Raw genomic sequence first — 23926 nt, forward strand, 5'->3', positions numbered from 1 at the left:
TTTAACAGCGCTTTCAGCTTAAGAGGCAGGTGAAGAAATACAAAGAACGTGGATTTGATGTCATCTGGGTGTAAGATCTTGAACGAACGACTGTAAGTTCTTCCTCTGTAAACGAGACTACTCTTTCTTATCTCACCGTTTATCTGTGATGTTTAAATGAGATATCCAGGAGGCCTGTGGCACAGTAAGCGCTAATTGCCAGCCATCAAATCCAAAAGCATTTTCCCCTGCCCCTCGCTCCCCCTTATATATTCTGACCAACCCCAGAGACTAATTTAGTAAGTCTGTAGTGAGGCCGAGAAAGCGATTTTGTAAATAAAAAAAAAAAGCTCAAAAAACTACGTTTGTTAAAAACAAGTTACCTAGCAGATTCTAATGCAGGTACCTTCACGCAAGGACTTCGTTTGCTACCACGCCCCTTTTTCTGTCTGAAGAAACCTAGAACTCCAGATCTCGCGACAGTTTCTTCTTTCTTCAGAGTCTATTACAGATCGCGCGAGGTGTTTACAGTCCAATCACAAGGCTAGATGGCTGCTCAAGATGGCGGCGCGCTAAGAGCGTATGTTGTGCGTTTCTAGGAGCTTCGCGGTACGGGTGGTTTAAGATTCTCGTGTTAGAGGGCCATTCCAACTTGGTGGTTTGGCTGGAATTTGGACTCCGTAGGTGAGTCACTTATAATCTTTCATGCCGGTTGCGAGTTCACTTCAACCATGTACCACCTAGGTTTCTCATTCCCGGTTTTTGGGCCCGTGAGGTGCTTGCTTCGGGGTCTAGGGAGGGAGACCCAGTTGGGGGTGGGGTTGGGGGGCGGGGAGTTCACTAATATAATGCAGACTAAGATTGAACTAGGGAAGACCCTGGGGGCTGAGGTGGTTTAGAGAGATCCGAAACCAAGGTGGGAACGTAGAGTGAATGGGTAAAATGAGGGTGTGGAAGGAATGGAAGAGAGGGACAACTGTGGCGGGACTAGAAGAAAAAGTCGGATTTATGAGGGAAGGCAACGAGGAAAAAACGGAGGTTGGGGTTGAAGTGAGAGGAATCTGTTAAGAAGGAATTAGGAGTTAGGAAAGCGGAATTCAGACTCCGTTAAGTGGTAGTTGAAGATTATTTAAGGGTCAAGAGAAACCTCCTTGGCTTTTTGGGCGGACTCGGGCAACCCGGAAGAAAAAGCCCCAACCCTAGGACTGAGCCTTTTTGAGAGTCGAGGTAGGGGACCTTTTACCAAGAATGAGGGTGCTGTTCTTCAGTAGTCTGGACAATGAAAATAGTTACACATCATGTTTTCAGTCAACAAGTACTTACTAAGTGCCTACTCTCCCAGGCCCTAATTTAGGTGCTGGGAAATCACAGTGAGCAAGAAAGACAGGAGGTTTTCCCTCATGAAGTTTATTGGCAGGGCCATTTTTTCAATAAGTAAAAAGTAAGTAAAATATATGGAATGTCAAATGGGTAAGTTCATGGAGAAGATTGAAGCTAGTAAGGGAGACCAGGAGTGTGTTCACTTTAAGTAGAGGTACTCAGGAAAGACATCAGTGAGAAGGTGACATTTGATTTGAAGACTTGAACAAGGCCAGGGAATCTTGTATTTATGTATTTCTGGGGAAAGAGAAATCCATGCAGACCACTAGCAAATAGAAAAGTCCTGAGACAGGTATGTACCAGAATTGATAAATAAGGAGGCCAGTGCAGCTAGAGTAGAATGAGCCAGGAAGACAAAAGTAGATTATGTTAGAGAGAAGGAAATCATAATGCTGATGCCAGGTAAGAGTTGACACTCATTTGAGGAACCTGATGAACCCCTTGCTTATGGGAGGGCTTGGTTAGCAGAGAAGTGGCTTTATTGACTCATTCTGTATCTGTTCTGACCAAAAAGGTTGAGTAATGTAGAAAATGAATTGAATCTGGCATACATGAACATAAAAAGGTCAATGTATTATAATAAACCTGACAAGCTCAGTGACCAAAAGTAACCACACAGGATGGTCTGATCACAAATTCCAACTGGGCAGGTCATAGCGGGTAGTTAATATCAGGCTTTACCTTATGAGTTCTGTGTATTGTTCTTAATGCATCTAACTTAATGTACTTTTAAATTGTCAGTAAATGAAAGAAGAAAAATGAAAAGACCACAATGTCTGGAGTACAGTGTTGGAAGGGGTAACTGGTAACAAAGGAGGCTAGAGGGATAGACAAGGCCCAGATTATGTATGCTTTGTTAATAGTAATAGTTTTGGATTTTATCAGCCTAATAGCTTTAGGAAGCCACTGAAGGGATTTAGCAAAGAATACATAGATTTGTGTGGGATGGGGGAGGGAATTCTTGTCCTTTGTGTAAAAAGTGGATTGCAGGAGCTATTGAGAGATGATAATGACCTGGGCTAGAGATGTGTTGTGGAAGGTGAGAAACAGATAGGGTCAAGAAATAATTAGCAGATAGAGAATATTCAGGACATCGTGTGTTTGGAATGTGGGAGTTGGGGTGGAGAAGATGCTGAAGATTTCTGGGTTGTGAGCCACAAGAAAGATAGTGGTGTCATTTGGTAAAATAGAGAAGATAGATGAGGACCATTTTGGGGTGGGTAGAAATTATTTAATTTTGGACATGTGCATGAAATACTTTTGAGCTGTTCAAGTGAGAAGTCTAGTGGGCAGTTGGATATATGATTTGGAAAGGTGGAGACAATTATTTTTGAAAATGGTTGTTAAATTTCCAATATAGAAAGCTGTCCAAAAACCTTCAGAAATAGAGTGCCATTTATTGCTGCATAGTTACATTTCTAACAAAGGTTGCAAAAAAAAAAGTGCTTGTTGCTAGGAAATTTTGTAATAGGGGATAGGACTTAACTGGGGAGATTAGGGATGGAAAGATTCCCAAAGAATGTTCGAGCTGTGGTAATAAGGATGAGTAGGAATTCATCAGGCAAAGAGGGGAGGAGAGAACATTATAGACCAGTGATTTTCAGTCAGTATGCAAGAGGCACAGTGGTGTGTCTCAAGAATGTTTTTTTTATTAATAGTTGTAGATAGGGATCAAATAGCTTGGCTTGGGATGGGGATGTTGTTTTTTTTTTTTTAATCCTCATGCAAGGACATGCTGATTGATTTTAGAGAGAGAGTAGAGGAAGGGAGAGGGAGAGAAACATCCTTGATTTGCCTCTCCTACACACCCCAACGGGGACCAAACCTGCAACTCAGGCATGTCACCTAACCACAATCCAAACCCACAATCTTTCAGTTTGCTGGAAGGCACTCCAGCCAACTGACCCACACCAGGCAGGTCGCCTATTTAGGGCCATGTGCCTGGTTTGTGAGCTCAGTCCCCAGTTGGGCATGTATGAAAGGCAACCAGTTGATGTTTCTGTCCTTTTCTTTCTGCCTCCATTCCCCTCTCTCTAAGAAAAAAAGAATAAAATTTTTAAAATATGCAGTACCTGACTAGTCAGGGCACTGGCCTCTTTTCCCTTAGATTGTCAAGTAAAAACATGACAACAGCCAACAACAATGGCTGTCTGGTGGGAATCAAAATTATACCTATTTTTTTATCAGATTGGCAGAAAAAAAATATATTTCTTGGTGTGCTGGAGAATTTTAGGAATTAGTTTATGTGTGGCATGAGATGAAAAATGTTGAAAATCACTGCTGCAGGTAAAAGGAGTGATGTATTAACTTATTGCCAGAGTGGAGGGACAGAAAAATGAGGCAGGGGTGTAACAAGCTAATAGTGAAGTGGTAGGCAACCCCACACCAGGCTGGACCTTATTCATATGCTATAGTAAGATTTTTAATTTATTTTTATTTATTACAATTTTTTAATTGTAAGAGAGAGAGAGAAACATTGACTTGCTGTTCCACCTATCCATGCATTCATTCATCGGTTGACTCCTGCATGTGCCCACAACCTTGGTGTAGCCGGGATGATGATGTTTCAGCCAACTGAACTGTCCATCCAGGGCAGGTTTTAAAATTTTATCCTAAGAGTAAGGCTTTGAGCAGTTGGGTATATGTGGAGGTTGAAAAAAGAATAGAGAGAATAAAAGTGGATTCAGAAAACCAGTTAATAGACTGTTAAAGCAGTGTGGGTAACTTGTGTTTGGTTCATAATGGTGGACATAGGGAAAGATACATGGATTTGAGAGGTATTCAGCAGACCAAGTCCACAACGTGATTTCTTGGTCTGTGAGAGAGAAAGCAATGAGATGATTCCCAGTTTTCTGGCTTATGTAATACTGTTTAGATGAATGCTCATTATGAAAAAGAGTCAAAAATGCAGAATGGTATAAAGAAGAAATTAGACTTCCGGCCAAGATGGAGGCATAGGTAGATACACTGTGCCTTCTCCCATAATCAAAATAAGGATAACAACAATTTAGAAACAAAAAAACAACCAGTATTGACAGAAAGTTGAACTGTATGGAAGTCCGACAACCAGGGAGTTAAAGTAGACACATTCATCCAGAGCAGTAAGAGGGGCAGAGTTGGGGAGCCAAGCGGAGAGGACTCCAGGCGGAGAGGACTCCCGGCAAGGTGGCAGCGGGTGGACTCTGGGCAAGCAAAGCAGCAGCTGGTGGACCCAGCAAGGTGGCGGATTGTAGAGGGGCATGGCGAGTCCGGTCCCACATTGACAGATAAACCTGGTGAAACTGGGGAGCGAGACAGACACCACAACCCAGGGTCCCAGTGAGGGGAAATAAAGTCTCAAAACACCAATTGAAAACACCTGTGGGAGTTGAGGTACCGGGAGAAACTCCCAGACTCACAGGAGAGTTCGTTGGAGAAAACCACAGGGTTTCAGGACGTACACAAACCCACCCACATGGGAATTAACACCAGAAGGGCCAAATTTGCGTGGGGGAAGTGACTGAAATCCAGCAGAGAGCAGAGCAAGCACCATTGTTCCCTCTCAGACCCTGCCCCCATATACAGCTTCACAACCCAACAACTGGGTTGCCCCACCCTGGTGAACACCTAAGGCTCTGCCCCTCTCTACAGAACAGGCACGTCAAGACAAAAAAAAAAAAAGGCCCAAATGAAAGAACAGATCAAAGCTCTAGAAAAAATACAACTAAGCGATGACGAGATGGCCAAACTATCAGATGCACAGTTCAAAACATTGGTAATCAGGATGCTTGCAGAATTGGTTGAATTTGGTCACAAATTAAATGGAAAAATGGTTATCCTAAGTGAAATAAAGGAAAATGTACAGGGAACCAATAGTGAAAGGAAGGAAACTGGGACTCAGATCAGTGGAGTGGACCAGAAGAAAGATACATCCAGTCAGAAAAGAATGAAGAAATAATTCAAAAAAGTGAGGAGAGACTTAGGAACCTCCAGGACATCTTTAAATGTTCCAACATCTGAATTATAGGGGTACCAGAAGAAAAGGAAGAACAATAAGTGGAAAAGTTATTTGAACTAATAATAAAGGAGAACTTCCTCATTCTGGCAAAGGAAATAGACTTCCAGGAAGCTCAGAGAGTCCCAAAGAAGCTGGACTCAAGGGGAACACACCAAGGCACATCGTAATTATATTACCCAAGATTAGAGAGGAGAGAATCTTAAAAGCAGCAAGACGAAATGAGAGAGTTACCTACAAAGGAGTTCCCATCAGACTCTTAGCCGATTTCTGAAAAGAGACTTTACAGGCAAGAAGGGGCTGGAAAGAAGTACTCCAAGTCATGAAAGGCAAGGACCTACATCCAAGATTGCTCTATCCAGCAAAGCTTTCATTTAGAATGGAAGGGCAGATAAAGTGCTTCTCAGATAAGGTCAAGTTAAAGGAGTTCATCACCAAGCCCCTACTATATGAATGTTAAAGGGACTTATTTGGAAAAAGAGATAAAAAACATGTACAGTAAAATGATAGCAAACTCACAATAATTAACAACCACACCTAAAACAAAAACAAACTAAGCAAACAACCAGAACAGGAACAGAACCACAGAAATGGAGATCACATGGAGAATTATCAACAGGGGAGTGGGAGGAGCAGAGAGGGGGGAAAGGTACAGAGAATAAGTGGCATAGATGGTAGGTAGAAAATAGACAGGGGAAGGGTAAGAATAGTATGGGAAATGTAGAAGCCAAGAACTTAGGTATGACACATGGATATGAACTAAAGGGAAATGTGGTGGGAGAGGGTATGCAGGGTGGAAGGGAGTGAAGGGGGAGAAATGGGACAACTGTAATAGCATAATCAAAACATTTTTTAAAAAAGAAATAAATGAGATGCTTATAATTCAAAAAATAAAATAAAGAGGAAAATTAAAATCACCTTCTTCCCTGGCTGGTGTGGCTCAGTGGATTGAGTGAACCAAAGGGTCACAGGTTCAATTCCCAGTCAGGGCACATGTCTGGGTTGCCTGCCAGGTCCCCAGCATGGGGCCTGCAGGAGGCAACCACGCATTGCTGTTTCTCTCTCTTTCACCTTCCCTTCCCCTCTCTGTAAAAATAAATAAATCTTTAAAAAAAATACTTTAAAAAATAAATAAAAATCATCTACTACCCAGATACATATAGTATTCTAAAAAAATTACTTTTTGATCCTCACTTGAAAACACTTTTTAAAATTGCTTTTATAGAGGGTTTAAAGAGGGGGCAAGGAGGGGGAGAGAGAGAGAGAGAGAGAGAGAGAGAGAGAGAGAGAGAGAGAGAGAAACATCAATGTGAGACAAAAACAACAATCGGTTCATTTTGGTAGGCTGCTCGATTGGGGACTGAACCCATAACCAAAACGTGTCCTCACTAGGAATCGAACCTGCGACTTTTGGTATTTGGGGTGATGCTCAACCAACTGAGCCACACTGACCAGGGTTCTAAAATATTTTTAATTTACCAACTACTAGAGATTTACTAAACCATGACAGTAGCCTGTCTTCTAGTTTTTATTTCTTGGTATAAGTGCATTAACTTTTTTTTCCTCTTTATAATCTGGTAGGAGACAAAATTATATTTGTTTTCATTTGGTTTTAGCTCCCTAGGAATGACAAGACAAATTTATAAAGGAAGCTGGAATAGAAGATAGTTTTTGAAACTTCAGTGATCTTTGGTACCCTAAAAATACTCAATCCATACAAGGCCACTGTAAAAACTAAACTCTGATTATAATATTTCTAGCTTAGGTTATAGTACCTTCTGCCACTTTGATGCTTTTAAAGGAATGGTTTCCAATTTTCTTTCTTGGTTCAGAAAAAAGTACATATGTTGTATAAAGTTTTTATTGTGGCAAAATATATTGAACATAAAATTGACCATTTTAACCATTTGTAAGTGTACATTTGGTGTCATTAAGTATATTCATAATGTGCAATCATTACCACTAACCCTTTCTAGAAGGTTTTTTTAATCCTAAATAGAAACTGTGTACCTGTTAAAGAATAACTCATAATTCTTCTCTCCCCCCAATCTTTAGTAACTTCTACATTACCTGTATGAATTTGTCTAGTCTTGGTACCTCGTATAAGTGGTATAATACAATATTAATATAATACAGTATTCCTTTTGAGTGGCTTCTTTCCTTTTTTTTTTTTTTTTTAAGATTTTATTTATTTATTTTTAGAGAGGGAAGAGAGGGAGAGAGAGAGAGAGAAACATCCATGTGCGGTTGCTGGGGGTTATGGCCTGCAACCCAGGCATGTACCCTAGCTGGGAATCGAACCTGTGACATTTTGGTTCACAGCCTGCGCTCAATCCATTGAGCTACGCCAGCCAGGGCTTTATTTTCTTTAACATAATGTTTTTAAGGTTTGTCCATGTTACAGCATGTATCAGAATTTCGTTCCTTTCTGTGGTCAAGTAATATTTTATTGTATGTATATATCACATTCTGTTTATCATTCATCAGTTTGTGGATACTTGGTGGTGTTTCCATTTTTTTTTGGCTATTGTGAATAATGATGCTAGGAACATTGGTAGGCAAATATATCTTTGAATCCCTGAGTTCAGTTCTTTTGCTTGTACTTTGGAATGGAAATACTGGATCATATGGTGATTCTGTTTTAACTTTTTAAAGAGTCACCAAACCATTTTCCATGGCAGTTGTACTATTTCATTTTCCACCTGCAATACATGAGGACTCTAATTGCTACGTATCCTTTCTAACATTTGTTATTTTCCTCTAAAAAATTTTTTAATAATAGCCATCCTAATGAATAGAAGTGATATCTTATTGTGGTTTTGATTTGCATTTTTCTAATGACAGACGATGTTGAGCTTCTTTTCATATTCTTATTTGTTGTGTATATTTAAAAATATAACATCTACTTTCTCACTTGATTGGCAGGGATGTGATGGCTGAAACTGTTGACTTGGCAACCACAGTTTTTCCTCATTAAGATTTTTTTAAAACAAATATGCTGATTCCCCCCCCTTTTTTTTCTTTTTTAAAGATGGCTCTGAGTAAATCAATGCATGCAAGAAATAGATACAAGGACAAACCTCCTGATTTTGCATATCTGGCATCCAAATATCCAGATTTTAAACAACATGTTCAGATAAATCTGAATGGAAGAGTGAGGTAGGTAACAGATGAAGAACTCTTGATACTGTATTATTCTAGTGTAATCTGAATGGATACAGTGTAGTGGAAAATGTACTGGGCTGATTGTAGACCTGAATGCTAATCCTAGACATTTCATTAAACCTCTCATCTGACCTTGGACAAGTCACCCTCTTTGGGTTTCTTTCTGTTAGATCATTTTTTAATCCTCACCTGAGGATATGTTTTTGTTTTTTTTTTTTAATTATTTTGTATAGAGAAAAAAAGGAAGAGAAATATTGATGTGGAAGAGAAACATCAATTAGCTACATCCCATATGTACCCCAACCAGGGATCAAACCCTCAACCTTTTGGTGTGTGGGATGATGCTTCAATCAACTGGGCAACCTGGCCAGGGCTCTGGGTTTCAATGTTTTAATCTATAAAATGAGAGGATTGAACCAAACGTTTTAAGTTTCCTCCAGCTTCAAAGAATAGAAAAAACTTCTCAGTGTCCAAATTATTTCTTACCCAGCAGAGATCCCAGAACAATGGTAGAGACCTTAGAATTGTGCTCAAAAACTTGGTGGCTGGTGAGGGTCTAAAGTCCTTTTTTCAAGTGTTATTTTGCTGTAGGAAAATAATAACTATGACACTAAAGCTGTGATTTCACAGATTCTACTACTTAGGATGGTACTATAGTAAGTTAAAAAGTTGATTTTTTAAAAAATTAATAGTATGAATGCTTCAGGAAATGGTTGACATGATAATGGAATGACAGATGTGTGCGTTATACTCTTGAGAAGGAAATGTTTGATTGCATTCCTAAACTCTAGTAGTTACAGAGAGGGTGGAAATTCCAAGCTTGCCTAGGGAAAAGTGCGCTGATTTAGGATTTGTAGAGAAGAGGGAAGGTAAGTGATAGTAGAATAATAGGGCTGACTTCTTCCTCCTAGCAGTCTTCTTATGACTTTAGAAATAGAGGTCCTAGGGCAGGACTTAACCTGAGGACCAAGATACCTTAGAAATCTTATATGATCTGTAAGTGTTTTCAAAATACATTTTGAAAAGTGTTTTCAAAATACATATACATTCATTTTTCTGGGAAATAATCCTTAGTTTTCATAGGATTCTCAAAGTGATCTGTGACATTACCTCCATCCCCAAAAGGTAAGATCAGATGCCCCAGAACTATGGTTTTACGCTCGTTTATCTACTTCATTCAGTGAAAAGTTGAGCACAGTCCCAGTTATGAGTGTGTATACTACTTAATATTTATTGATTAACCATTTTGTGCTAAGTTCTAGGAAAGCCATTATAACAAGAAAGACATGTTAGGTATGTGTTACTTGTCACTGAATTGGCTCCCACTCCTGGTGACCCTGTGAATGAGTGATGTCCACAGTGTCCTGTTCCTAACAGCCCTGCTCACCTCATAGACTCATTCCTATGGCCTCTTTTATGGACTTAGTCCATCTCATATTTGGTTTCCCTCTTTTCCTGCTGCCTTCTATTTTTCCCAGAAGTATTGTCTTTTCCAAAGAACCCTGCTTTCTCCCAATATGCCCAAAGTAGGACAGCTTCAGTTTTGTCATTTCTGCCTCCAGCGATGTTTCAGTCTTAATTTGCTCCAGAACCCATTTGTTCATTTTTCTGGTGGTCCAGGGTCCTTAGAGCTTTCCTCTAACACCATATTTCATGTGAATCGATTTTTTTCCTTATCACCCTTCTTCACTGTCCAGCATTCACATCTGTACATAGTAGTTGGAAGTACGAGGATGTGGGTGTTCTCTGATGACACATGTTTGCTCCTCGTGATCTTTCCTAATTCTTCCATTTCTGCCCTTCTGAGTCTCAGCCTTCTTTTTGGTTCTTGGCTGCATTCTCCATTTGAATTGATAACTGAAGCAATGTAAGCAAAATCGTTAATATTTTAGTATCTTCATTGTCAATGTTAAAGTTGTATATTTCTTCTTCTGTCTTGATTTTTGTCTTGATGTTCAAGTACAGACCTCCTTTGGCACTTTCTTATTTCACTTTCATGAGAAGTTGTTTCAAATCATTGTTACTTTCTGCCAGTAAGATGGTGTTACCTGCATATCTTAAATTATTGATATTTCTTCCACCAATTTTCACTTCCTATCCTGAGTCTGGCCCAGTTGTTTTTTTTTTTTTTTGTATATGTTTTGCCTAAAGATTTCAATAGGAAGAAGAAAGGCATTGTCACTGCCATATTTGGAGTTTACACACTAGTGGGGGAAGTATATACATAAACAAGCAGTTAACCTTGTTTGCCCTAATGCAGTAGAATCTGAGAGGTGTGCGGTTGAGTCACATAGGAGGAACACCTGACCCCTGTCTTTAGGATTTAGAGAACCATTTGAAACAGAAGTGGTATCTTGGTTGAGTTCTGAAGAATGAATAGAAGTTAGCTAGGTAGAAAGACGAGTATTATAGGCAGAGGGAGCAACATGTGCAAAGAACACTGAACAGTAGCAGAACTGCAAAGTTGAACATGCCTGGGATGTGGTAGACAAGTGACAGGAAATGGTGCTGGGAGGATTATGCTTGCAGTACTTCATAAGGCCCAATGAGGAGTTTGGCATTTATCTTAAGGACATAGTGTAGAGAGTTCTTGTGTCTTCAGAGTTATCTGTCCCTGTACTTACCCATTGAAGTTGTTGTTGTTGTCGCTGTTGTTTTAATTCTTACCTGTGGATATGTTTATTGATGTTAGAGATAGAGGAAGTGGAGGAGGGGGAGAAACATCAATTGGTTGCCTGCCATATATCCCCTGACTGGGAATCAAACCCGCAACCTTTTGATGTACCATACAACACTCCAGCCAACTGAGCCACCCTGCCAGGGCTCCCCTAATTTTAAAGGAGGGGAATAACATGTTCAGAATTGTGTCAGACAGTATATTCTGGGAGCATTGTAGAAGATGGATTGCAGGGGGAGTTAAGACTGGAGGTACAGGGAAGTAAGTAGAAAATGGTTTTAATAATCCAAATTAGATACATTGGTGGTTTAACTAGGTAGAGACAATAGGGATGGAGATCACTGGATGAATTTGAGAGAAGTTCATGAATAGAATTAGCAGGATACTGGAAATTAAGAAGTAGGAGCCAAGTATGGTTCTCTGGATTTCAAATTAGCAAGAGGCTACGTAGTAGTGCCATTTATTGAAGTAGGGTCCCAGGGGGGATGAGTTGATTTAGGGGAGATGATATTTTCAGTTTCCGGCATATATAGAGAGAGAAGTCTGAGATATTCAAGTGTAGTATTTTGTAAGCTATTAAAAATAGAAGTCTGAAGAGAGACACGTTGGTGATACAGGGGTGTTAGTGAAAGCCCTGGGTCTTTGAACTCAATACTGAAGGATGAAGAGAAGCAAGGGGAAAAATTCCAAGTACATGGAACAGATTTTTGTGAAAGGCATGGTAAGTTTGCAGAATTGCATGTAGATGGGGCTAAAGTGGATATAGGACAGCAGATTGGGGAATAAAAGAAGATGAGACTGAAAGGAAAACAGAACAAGTCACAAAGAGCCTTTCATAGCATGCAAATAGAAGGGACTTGATTGCTTAGACATTGAGGAACCAGAGAAGGATTTTTAAGATGGTTTGAGATTTATATTAAAAAAAAAATAACCCAGAGAGACCAAACAGATCTGTTATCACAACCTTTCTGAATAGACATTTTTAAATAAATATTTGTTGAATCATGAGAATAATTTCTTTATAAAATATATTTGCCATTTACACATGGCATAACTAAAACAAAATTACAGATAAATAAAAAAAGGATGGGCAAAAATGTACTAGGCAAATGAGGGTTCCCTCCAAATTTGAAAAACCAAAAAAAAAAAAACAAAACCCATGAAATTGGAAAAGGTGCTATTCATATTGATAAAAGAAATAATTTTCAAATAAGATTTAAAAATGAAGACTCTTAGCATTTTGAAAAATATTCATATAACAGAAATATTTTTTAAAAGTGTTTGATGTAATTTGGAGAAATTTTTCTTTGTATTTCTACCCAAATAGAATTACTTGGGTAGAAATACTGTTAACTGTTAACCAAACAGTATCTTAGGTAATAACCAGAACAATATTTTGGTTAATAACCAACAGTACTTGGTTAATACTATAACTAAAAATAATCAGAGAGCAATGACCTTAAGAGACTTCCTTCCAGTGGATCCAAGAATGCTACGAAGACAATTATATAAAAATACTTTTTTTGTGTATGTTCTTTTTCTTAAGGAGATGGAGTTCAAAGCTTTAACCTATAATTTAGAACTTCACTTTTAAAAGGGTTATTGACCCCAAAAAGGTTAAGTACTACTGTTCAGGGTCTAAATTACATAATCAACTTAAAAAATTTTTTTAAATGTATTTATTGATTTTAGTGAGTGAGACACACACACACACACACACACACACACACACCGCTTTCTTATATGTGCCCTGAGCAAGGATTGAACCCACAACCTTAGTGCAGCAGGATGATGCACTACCCGTGTGAACCAGCCACCTGCGCAGGGTGATACAATCAACTTTTTAGTTTTAATTTATTTCTTTTTAGAGAGAGAGGAAGGGCGGGAGAAAGAGAGGGAAAGAAACATCAATGTGTGGTTGCTTCTTGCATGCCCTCACTGGACACCTGGCCTGCAAACCAGGCATGTGCCTGACTGGGAATTGAACCAGCAACCCGTTGGTTCACAGGCCAGCACTCAATCCACTGAGCCACACCAGCTAGGGCAACATAATTGACTTTTTAACCTACAAAATGAATGCAATTTTTTTCAAATAATTTTTCAGGCATATAATACTAAGAAGTATAAAACATAATAAATAAAAAAAAATGATAGTTTTCCAAATACTAGTTGGAAATTATAATTGCAATAAAAGATTCCATCCACAATAGCAAAGGGAAGTGAGTTTGGCAAAAAATGTGTGAAGATCTATGTAAAATAAAAGAATTACCCTCAGGAGTCCAGAGGAAGACACGAACAATCTAAGTACATAATGTGTTTCTGAATGGGAAGACTTAGTGTAGTGAAAATGTTGATTCTCCCCAGTCATTATGCCTATAAAGTTTTTGGGAGAAAAAGTGATACAGTGTTTCCAAATGAGTAGTAGAAATGCATAAGGGTGTGAGCTTTCTCAGATGGAACTTTAAATATATTGTGATAGTAGAGTCATTAAAATATTAGTATAGTAGTAGTAGTAGAGCAAGAATGAGCTGTCAGGTAGTTGTTCCTCTCAGAATGGCTTTTGGTAACACTGAAGTCTAAATAGCAGAACCTTTGCATATGCACACTAAATCAGATGGTGATTCCTGCCAGTCATTGTACTCAAGAGTGTACCTCCCAGAGGGAGTGGAAAGTGGGGAGGGTGAATCTTCCTTTCCTAATCAATCTTGACTCCTTGTGTTTCTCAAAATTTGAATACCTCACAGTGCTATGAATGATTAAAGAGAATTTGCAGTGTAATTTTAAGCACACTGGATTTTTACTTTATGTGCTTATTTTAGGACTTGACTGAATAAAAACTACCCCACCATGTGAAGACTATAGTGTAGAATAAGGGTAGCATTTCAGGTCATTAGGGGTGGGAATAATAGTAATTGATTTTTCTTTCTTTTTTTTAAAGCCAGAAACTTTTTTTAAAAGATTTTATTTATTTTTAGACAGAGGGGAAGGATGAGAGAAAGAGAGGGAGAGAAACATCAATATGTGGTTGCCTCTCGCATGTCCCCTACTAGGGATCTGGCCTGCAACCCAGGCACGTGCCCTGACTGGGAATCGAACTGGTGACCCTTTGGTTCGGGAGCCGGTGTTCAGTCCACTGAGCCACACCAGTCAGGGCCCATATCTATAATGGATTTTTAATAGATGCAGTTGGGAGAGCCATGGGAGGGGTGCATTATATTTTCTTTCCTACATGTGATGTGAAAGAAATTCCTGATTGTTTAATTATTTCAATATATTAATATTTTTAAGTACCAGGAAAAAATAAAGGTGAATGTCTATAACTTTGGGTGTAGGAATGGTTTTTCTAAGAATACTCCAAGGGTAGAATTAATTTTTTAAAAAAGATGGATTTAACTACATAGGAAGTAAAAGCTTTACATATCAGGAAATACTAAAGGTGAAGGTGATGAAACTATAAATGTTTACAGTGTATAATAAAGTATTAACTTCCTTTCTATATAGAACTCTTATAAGACAATAAGGAAAAAAACCTTAATAGATAAGATCAAGGATAAAATTGGATAATTCACAAAAAAGGGGGGAAATGGACTAAATTAGCAAAGATAAAATATTAGTGTTCATCAGTGGCAGAAATGTAGTTAAGTGATAAAATGCTGGTAGAATTGCATCTTGAAAGTTCTAAAAAGCATATGTAAATGAAAAAATATATATTTGATGATGTTTGTCCCAAGGCCATTTATAACAAGGAAAATTGGAAATGATTTAAATACCCAGTAGGTAGGTTTTTAGAATGAAGTTCTGTACAGCGGAGTAGCATGTAGTCTATAGAATGGATGTTGCAGATTATAAAACATAATTTTTTTTTCAAACTAAAACCAAAATATCTGTACTGATGTGCTGTTCACAGAAAGGGACTAAAAGGTTATGAACTGTAATGTTCGGAATGGTTGTTTTGTGTGACGTAATGGCTGATGTGATTTAAAAATAATTTTTTTTTTTCAGGAAAACATTTGTCTGTAAAGGGATGGGAAGAGGGTGAAACAAGCATTGAAGGGCTTTGTGATACCTTGTGGCTGTACCATTTTCATCATCTCAGTGAAGATCTAATAAATTGAAACCCATGTTGGAGTAAAATCAGGAGGTTTCAGCCTTTGTTGTGTTAGAGGTTCAGTGTTAGAATGATTGATATTTTAACCATGAGTCACAAAATGTATCCTTCTAAATGCCATCTATAATGGTAATACTGTACTCATCAGTAGCAGTGCAGGAATCATTTTAGGGAAATCTGACATGAGCCTGTTGGCAATAGGCTATTTTGTGAAGCTGGATGTGTTAAACAAACATCAAAGACTGATGGAGTAAATTGCCAATTTCCATATGAGAGCTAATTTTAGTTCCTGTGATCTCAGAAATGAGAATGAGCCCTGGCTGGTGTAGCTCAGTGGATTGAGCGCAGGCCTGCAAACCAAAGGGTCACCAGTTTGATTCCCAGTCAGGGCACATGTCTGGATTGATGGCCAGGTTCCTGGTTGGGTGGTGTGCAAGAGGTAACCTATCAATGTTTCTCTTCCTCTTTTTCTCCCTTCCCCTCTCTTTAAAAATAAATAAATAAAATCTAAAAAAGGAAAAAAGAAATGAGAATGAAAAAGATCTTGCCTGTGCTCAGAATTTTTGAATGTCCCAGGGTGCTAAAGTGACCTAAATACTTTACTAGTAAAGTCGGACGACTAGACTTTGTCCTACAAAAAGATTTCCAGCCCTCAAATTGGTGTCTGTATTTTCTTAGAAGTAGGAAAATTAACACTTGTTTTACTAGTAAAGTGTAAGAATCAACTCTTCATTGATTTTTCAGCTTACTTTCTTCAACTAGACTAGCCTCTGCTTGGTGCGTGTTGTACTTTTTGGTGATTAGGATGTGGTTCCTTTTAATAAATTGTATGCTCTAGTCCATCAAAGTAAATACATATATATTTTTTGAATAACAACTGTTTCTATAAATAACTTGGAAGACAATAAAGAAACAATATATTGCTACTTCTCTTGCTCCAAGTGTTTCTTGAAGTTGTGTAATGATTAAGCTGCAGTACTATTGTTTTTCAGTTTTTTAATCCTCACCCAAGAATATGTATATTTATTTGAGAGAGAGGGAGAAAGAGAAACTTCAGTATGAGAGAGAAAAATTGATCAGTTGCATCCCGAATGTGTCTCAGTTGGAGATGGAAACTGCAACCTAAGTATGTGCCCTCATCAGAAATTGAACCCACAACCTTTTGATGTACAGGGCAATGTTACAACCAACTGACTGACCCACCCGGCCAGGGCTTTGCAGTTGTTATTTTATGGAGATACAGTCATACATCTTGTTTTTACCACTACTTGATGGCAATTATAAACATTTTTTGTATAGTTACAAAACACTTATGAAGGTACTATTAATATGAAATGTGTTCAGATAATACAAAAATATGAGGAGTATGAAAATCTCTACTCCTCTTAATCTACCCACACATTTCCACATTCAGAAGTGGTTCTAACCCTTCTAGACGTTTTTAAGATTGATTTGAGAGAGAGAAACTTTGATTTGTTGTCCCCCTTATTTATGCATTCTTTGGTTGATTCTTGAATGTACCTGGACCGGGTATCAAACCTGCAACCTTTGCTTATTCGGTTGATGTTCTAACCAACTGAAGGACCCAGCCAGGGCCTTCCAGACTGTTTTCCCTATGCATGTATAATTCATGCAGGGTCTTTTTTTGCTTTGTTTTATTTTTATAAGAATGTGATCACTTTGTACATAGATGCTTTTACTCAAATTTGTGGCTTTTTTTTTTCAATCAAGGAACCCGGTTTATACAAGAATATGTGGATCAGTCCAGTCTTAACTCCTTTTAATGACTACGGAGTATTCTCTTGCGTGGATGTATTTTAACTTTTTCATTCTACTCACTACTGTTTAATTTTAGGTCATTCCTAAATTTTTTGTAATATAAAACAAATTTACTTAACTGTTTCTCTTACTGTTGGACTTCTTTTTTTAAGTTTCATTGAATTTAGGGTAAGTCACTGGGCTTTGCTAGAAAATTACAATACTCTTAACTGTACTTGGAAAGAGTAAAGAGGTATTTGGATGACCAGCTTTTTCTTGTCATTTGCTCTTTAGCTAGCATGGGGATCTGCATTTAAGAGATAATCCAGGTAGTTTCTTAATATTTTGCAAGTAGGATTTTGGGGGGTTTTTTTTTTTTTGGTTAATTTAGGGCTGTCAGTAATAATCATTTCTACTGTTTCAGGATCTTTGCTTTTGTATATTACTAATTGTTTAACCCATGGCAGTCTTAAGGGTTTTTTAAAAAAATATTTATTTATTTTTAGACAGAGGGGAAGGGAGGGAGGAAGAGAGGGAAACATCAATGTGTTGTTGTCACTTGTGCACCTCCTGCTGGGGACCTGGAGTGGAACCCAGGCATGTGCCCTGACTGGGAATCCAACTGGAGGCCCTTTGGTTCTCAGGCTGGCACTCGGTTGACTGAGCCACAATAGCCAGGGCAATGTTAAAGTTTTTTAAACTCAATTGTAAAGAGGAACGAGTTAGTGGAAAACACAATGGAAAGCCATGGGTTTGACTTTGGTTGTGTTCAACAACCGAATATTATTATTACTAGTACCAGTAGTATATTCTAATTCAATTAAATACTCCATCTACTTTCTCTCATATTTTCCCCTTATCACAGGAACTTTACACAGTCTGATATTCCTTGTCTTAAATATTGAATCCCTCTCTACCAGCTTCTCACCTTTGACTTTTTAAAAAATAGAGATATAATTTACATACCATGAAGTCACCATTTTAAAGTATATGGTTTAGTAGTGTGTTCAAAAGTGTACAAGCAGCATCACCACTATCTAATTCCTGAACATTTTCATCACCCCAGAAGGAACCTTGCACCGATTACATAGTCACTCCCCACTTTTCTTCCTCAGCCCCTAGCGATCACTAATGTGCTTCATCTCTACAGAAACCTCATATATGTGGCCTTTGTGATTTTTCCATTGAGTTTTAAACATGTGTAATTTTTTTCCATGAAAGTTTTTAATGAAACCCCCCTCCAGACTTTCATGGCCATGTTTCTCTTCTCCCTTGCACATCTCCACACCCTGAAGAATTGTCTGTTTTACTGTCTCCATTTTTTTTCACATCCTTAATCTTTCTCTAGTTCCAGAGTAGTTTTTAATTCTACTACTACCAGAGTAGCTCTTGAAAAGGTTGCCAGTGATCTCGTCACTAAATCCAGTTTCGGTTCTCAGATGATTTCTGAGAAGCAGGTCACTCGGCTCACACTGTTCCCCTTCATGGACTCCCTCTTCTCTTTGCTATCTTAGCACCACACCACATTTTCTGGTTTTCTTTCTTCCACCCTTTCTGTCTCCTTGTGTAGATTTCTCTGAATTGATTGTATATTCAACCATTAAAAGATTCTTCAAGGCTCAGTGTTAAGCTCTTTTCAGTTTGTATTTTTTCCTTGCCAGGGCCTCACTTGTTTGTGAACCATTTAGTCATTTGTCTCTGCAGACTGGTTTTCTGAGCTCTGTACCTAAGATCACCGCTTACTCAGTATCTCCACTTGAATGTCTCAGATGCAGCTCAGATTTATGACATTGCTCCTCAAAAATGGGTCTCGGCCAGAGTTACTGCTTTTGGTGAATGGGGCCGTCTATCCCGTTAAACAATCCAGACCATAGAAAGTACATCTTGCACCTCACATTATCAGTCCATCACCAAATCTTGTAAATTTTCCCTCCTAAATCTCTCTTAATTCCTTTCATTTTTTTTTCCTATTTTTGCCACTGCCACCTTTGCCCAGCCTCTAAACTCAGATATAGCAATTGTTTCCTAATTGGAGCCTATGCTTCCATGCTTGTCTGCTGGTCTGACTTTATTTCACCCCAGACCTAAATACTTAACATAGATTATAATTTTCTGATAATGATTGTAACAGCTTTTACTTGCACTCTCAATAGAATCCTGGATTAGATGATAAACTTATATTTACCCTAACTATTAGGCTCTACGTGATCTGGCCCATCTTTCTCTCCAGCCTCATCTTGAGCTATGTATACTTACCTTGCCCTCTGCATTTTAGACATAGTGGCTCTCTCAGTACCTGGAATTCCCCATAAATTTTCTCCTGCCTCAGGGTCTTTGTACCTGCTGTTCTTTTTACCTGGGACCCTAGAATGTAGTGCATGTTTCCTTCTCCTAGTGCTATCCATGGTTAATTGTTATTCTCCTCTCCTTCTTAGCTCAGCTACTTCCTCAGGGAAGCCTTCTCTGACCTTCCTAAGACAGTTCCACTTACTGTGCAGGTTTCATAGTGCCTTGTACCTACCTACCTTTTACAGCATTCTTCACAGTTTACAATTTTACATGTACTTGAGTGATTCTTGGATTGATACTTATCCTCTACCTAGACCCTCTGCTTCATGAAGGGAGAGATTATATGTTTTTCCTTAACTGCAGTATCTCCAGCATTTTGCAGAATGCTTGCCACATAGTTTGACACATAGTGACTGTTGAGTGAGTAAAGTAATGAATGGCAACTATCACAACTTCTTAAAAATCTAACCTATTCCATATAATTCAGTTGAGCAAAATAGTGCTTAAAGAGAGTGAAGCTTTTTAAAAAAGATTTTATTTATTTATTTATTTATTTGTTTATTTATTTAGACAGGGGGAAGGGATGGATAAAGAGTGGGAGAGAAACATCAGTGTGTGGTTGCCTCTTGCACGCCCCACACTGGGAACCCGGATTGCAACCGAGGCATGTATGTGCCCTGACTGGGAATCAAACCGGCCACCCTTTAGTCCACAGGCCAGTGTTCAATCCACTGAGCCACATAAGCCAGGAGAGAGAACCATTTTTATATTTTATCTTTAAAGGTGTGGAGTAGCCATATACCCCAACTTTTTAAAGATAATTCCCTTACAGTAGAGGGTACAACCTGTAAGCCTATGTGTTGTATGAGGCTTACAAGTTGTTTATTGCCTACATGGATTTTAAGAATCAGGAAAATTTAATATAAAATTATGGGTTGCTGGTTCATTTGAAAATTTTAGAGATTTGGCAAAACTGAGCTACAAATCCTCTTAACATTAATTACCTAGAACCAAGTGGTGGCCATACCCTTTGAAATTGTTATTTGTGTCCTCTGGTGTCGTTTGATGTAGAGCTGCTAAAAGTGTGGTCATTGAACGGCTGCTTGGGCACAATCTCTTTGTTACTAGCCACAGAGATAAAGGACCTTGTGCCACACATTTAATTTAGTTCAGTAATTTCTTTGGTTGCATGACTTTCTTCAGTGTCTTGATTTACATTCTAGCACAAGGCTCCATATCTTGTCAGGCACTGGCATTTCAAGTAGCACCTTATACATATTTGAGTTTGCAATTCCTAATTTTCACAATTTTATTTAAACGCCAGTACAAAATAACATTCAGAAGTAGTAGGACAGTAATTAAGTCAGTAGATGCTGCTCTTAAGGAATATTGTTGAAGATAACTTAATAATGGATGTAGGTTAAGTTCTTCAATACAAAAGTTCTGAAATTTTACATTTCAGATTTTAAGGCATTGAACATAGACATTACATTGGGATATACATTTTTTGTATGTTTAGCAGTGAAGTTTAGAAATAGACTGAGCTACTATTATAGGATAAAGAATGTGAATTTACTTGAATGCCATAGTATGGTACTCAGATACAAACTTCTTCCCATGTGTAAAAATTGTCTCATTGCTGTGCCATTGAAGAAATGGAGTTGGCTCATCTTTTTTACACGCTTGATTGCTTTCACAGGAATAAAAATACAATATTCTTGTATTTAACACCTTTTTGTTGCTGCGTCATTTATTTTGTTGAACCTGAGTTTGTACTGCTTTTAAATGAGGAAGAAATACAAACGTAGTGCAGATTTTTTGTTTTTTTGTGTGTGTTTTTAATTTGAAAATTGAAGCAATTGCTCTGTGTTCAAGGGAAGCAGAAATAGGTTCATGGTTGCTAGCCCATGGATTAACTCTCTCTTATCAGTCCCCACAAACGACAGAATTAATATGTTTCTACTTCTGATGTCTAGGGGGAAACTTAATATCCCTTTAAATAAACTTAATATATTTTAATGAGACTTTTTATTGCTAGCATATATTTATATAATACATTTTCACTGTTTTATAGAAACAGGTCTTTAAAAGATCACCAATTCCCACCTAAATGTAAACTCACTCATTTTTGGAGTTATTCTTCTGATTTTGCTCCAGCGTTTTGTATTTTTGATTGTTCCTACATAGGTTTTTCTTCATCTCATTTAATCCCTTTTTCCCCCTCAAAAATGTAAGGTTATCTATTGTAAGGTTCATGACTGCTATTTCTTTTTTACTTACAGTTGACTGGAATACTGTTGCTTAAGCTTCAGTTTTCAATCTTTGGATTTTGATTTGGGCATAGTTTTTGTTTACAGCATAGTCTATCATAGTTGGTTTTGGCCTTATGATTTGAGTCCTATGGATTTACTGTTTACGTGTATTCACACTTGTTTTATGTTGTGGTGTTTTGATTGCTTCCTTTTTTTCTTTACACTATATGATCTGGTTTTCACCTCCCTTTCTTTTATTTACATATATATATATTTTTTTTTTAAATTTGAATTTCTCTCAAGGGAATTTTAAAAAAGATTTTATTTATTTACTTTTAGAGAGAGGGAAAGAGAGGGAGAAAAACATCTATGTGTGAGATGTTTCCTCTCACATTGCTGCCAACTGAGGACCTGGCCTGCAGCCCAGGCATGTGGCCTGACTGGGAATCAGACCAGCGACCTCTCAGTTTTCAGACCAGTGCTCGGTCCACCGAGCCGCATTGGACAGGGCTATTTATGTATTTTTAGAGAGAGGGGAAAGGAGGGAGAGAAACATCAATCGGTTGCCTCTTGGCGTGCTCTGACTGGAGACGTTACCTGCAACCCAGGTGTGTGCCCAAACTGTTACTTGAACCAAGACTCTTTGCTCTGTGGGACAGCACCCAGCCAACTGAGCCACACCAGTTAGGGCTCTCCTCCTTTTTTTTGTCACATGATTTTATCTGATTATATTAATTCTCAATTTTTCTAGTGTTTATAGTCTTAAATGTCAGCTTTTATCCCTGCTGCTTTTGTCAACGCCAGAAGAAATCTTGACCCTATGTATAAAAGATAAGGAAATAATGTACTAAATACCTTTTCGAATTTCCCCTCCTGAATTTTAATTATGTGTACATTATCATAGCTAACAAACATTTACATTGTATTTTGTAGCTATAGTTCACAGGTGTTTTAATCTTAGCTCTCTGCTTAAAATAGTTTCAATGCTCATTGCTAGTCCTTGTGCCATAGTTTTTTCATCTGTCTCTTGATTGGTTGAACTTTTTCCATTGGGAATTTTTTCACAACAGGATCAAGAGAACTGTTACATTCCTTGAGTTCTTTCTTGTATGCTCAAACATGTTAATCTGTTGTCATTGTGATTAAAGTCTAATTTGGCTGAGTATAAAATTGCTGAGTAACATCCTTTTTTCCCCAAAGGGCTCCAAAGTCACTGTTCTTTTGTCTTTGTACCTGCTGGACATCTGAAGCCAGCCTTCTTTACCTTGCGGCCTACCCCTCCACCCCACAACAGGTGATTGAACCTTTTTGCCGTATATATCTAAATGATTTTTTTCTCTTAACCCTGGAAGTCTAGTAACTTTTCTAGGTATGTGTTCATGTTGCTAATTCTGCATTAGTTTTTCTCAGGACACAGTGAGTTTTTTGTTTTTGGAAAATTATCTTAAACCACATCCTAGAATATTTCTTTGTTCTATTCCTTTGATTCTCTTATTCAGCAGCACCAGTTACGTGTATGAGAAGTCTCCATTATCTACCTTTCCCATATTATTTTTCTCTAATTTTTATTTTTTTAAGATTTTATTTTGTTGGGGGGGAGAAAGAAAGAGAGGGAGAGACACATCAGAGTGCATGAGAGATAAATTGATCAGCTGCCTCTCGCATGCCCCCAACTGGGGACCTGGCCTACAACCCAGGCATGTGCCCTGATGGGGAATTAAACTGGTGACCTTCCAGTTTGCAGGGTGGCACTCAATCCACTGAGCCATAACACCCAGAACTATTTCTCTCTAATTTTTAAAAACTTCTTGTTCATTTCCATTTTATTTGTTTGTTTAGGTATAGTTCACATACTATGAAATTCACTCTTTTATTTATTTAAAGATTTTTTAAAATTTATTTTTAGAGAGAGAGTAAGGGAGGGAGTAAGAGAGGAAGAGAAACATCAATCAGTTGCCTCTTGCACGCCTCCAGCTGGGGCCTGTCCCACAACCCAGGCATGTGCCCTGACTGGGAATTGAACCTGCAACTTTTCAATTTGTGGGAAGACACTCAGTCCACTGAGCCACACCAGTCAAGGCTCAGGGACTTCTTTTATTCTATAGCCTATAATCCCTTGCTAGTACTCTTCATTCAGATTGCTCCAGATTTGGCCAGTGGAAGCCCTTTGTAGGTGGCCTGTGTCTTTTTGACTCATCCTCATCTTTGAGCATGTTCTATTCTCTGATACAAGAAAATATTCCAGACTAATCTTGTGCTTTGATGACTCCAAACCTAAAACAGCCATTTATCTAAAGAACTCTGATTCCTTTTAGTGGGTGGTG

The 23926-nt window shown here is 38.2% G+C and overlaps 1 protein-coding gene across 1 annotated transcript in view; it reads left to right on the forward strand.

The window, feature by feature from the left end:
• Positions 1–529: 529 nt before the first annotated feature.
• The window catches only part of METTL16 (methyltransferase 16, N6-methyladenosine), a 74607-nt gene continuing 51210 nt past the window's right edge, over positions 530–23926 (forward strand). Inside the window, exons 1-2 of the mRNA XM_045836428.1 lie at positions 530–663; positions 8385–8512. Of these exons, the coding sequence (XP_045692384.1) occupies positions 8385–8512 (128 nt within the window). The 5' untranslated portion in view covers positions 530–663. The remainder of the gene's footprint in view (positions 664–8384; positions 8513–23926) is intronic.

The sequence above is a fragment of the Phyllostomus hastatus genome, unplaced genomic scaffold, assembly GCF_019186645.2.
Source record: "Phyllostomus hastatus isolate PE091 unplaced genomic scaffold, TTU_PhHast_1.1 phas_contig_210, whole genome shotgun sequence".
Lineage (NCBI taxonomy): Eukaryota > Metazoa > Chordata > Mammalia > Chiroptera > Phyllostomidae > Phyllostomus > Phyllostomus hastatus.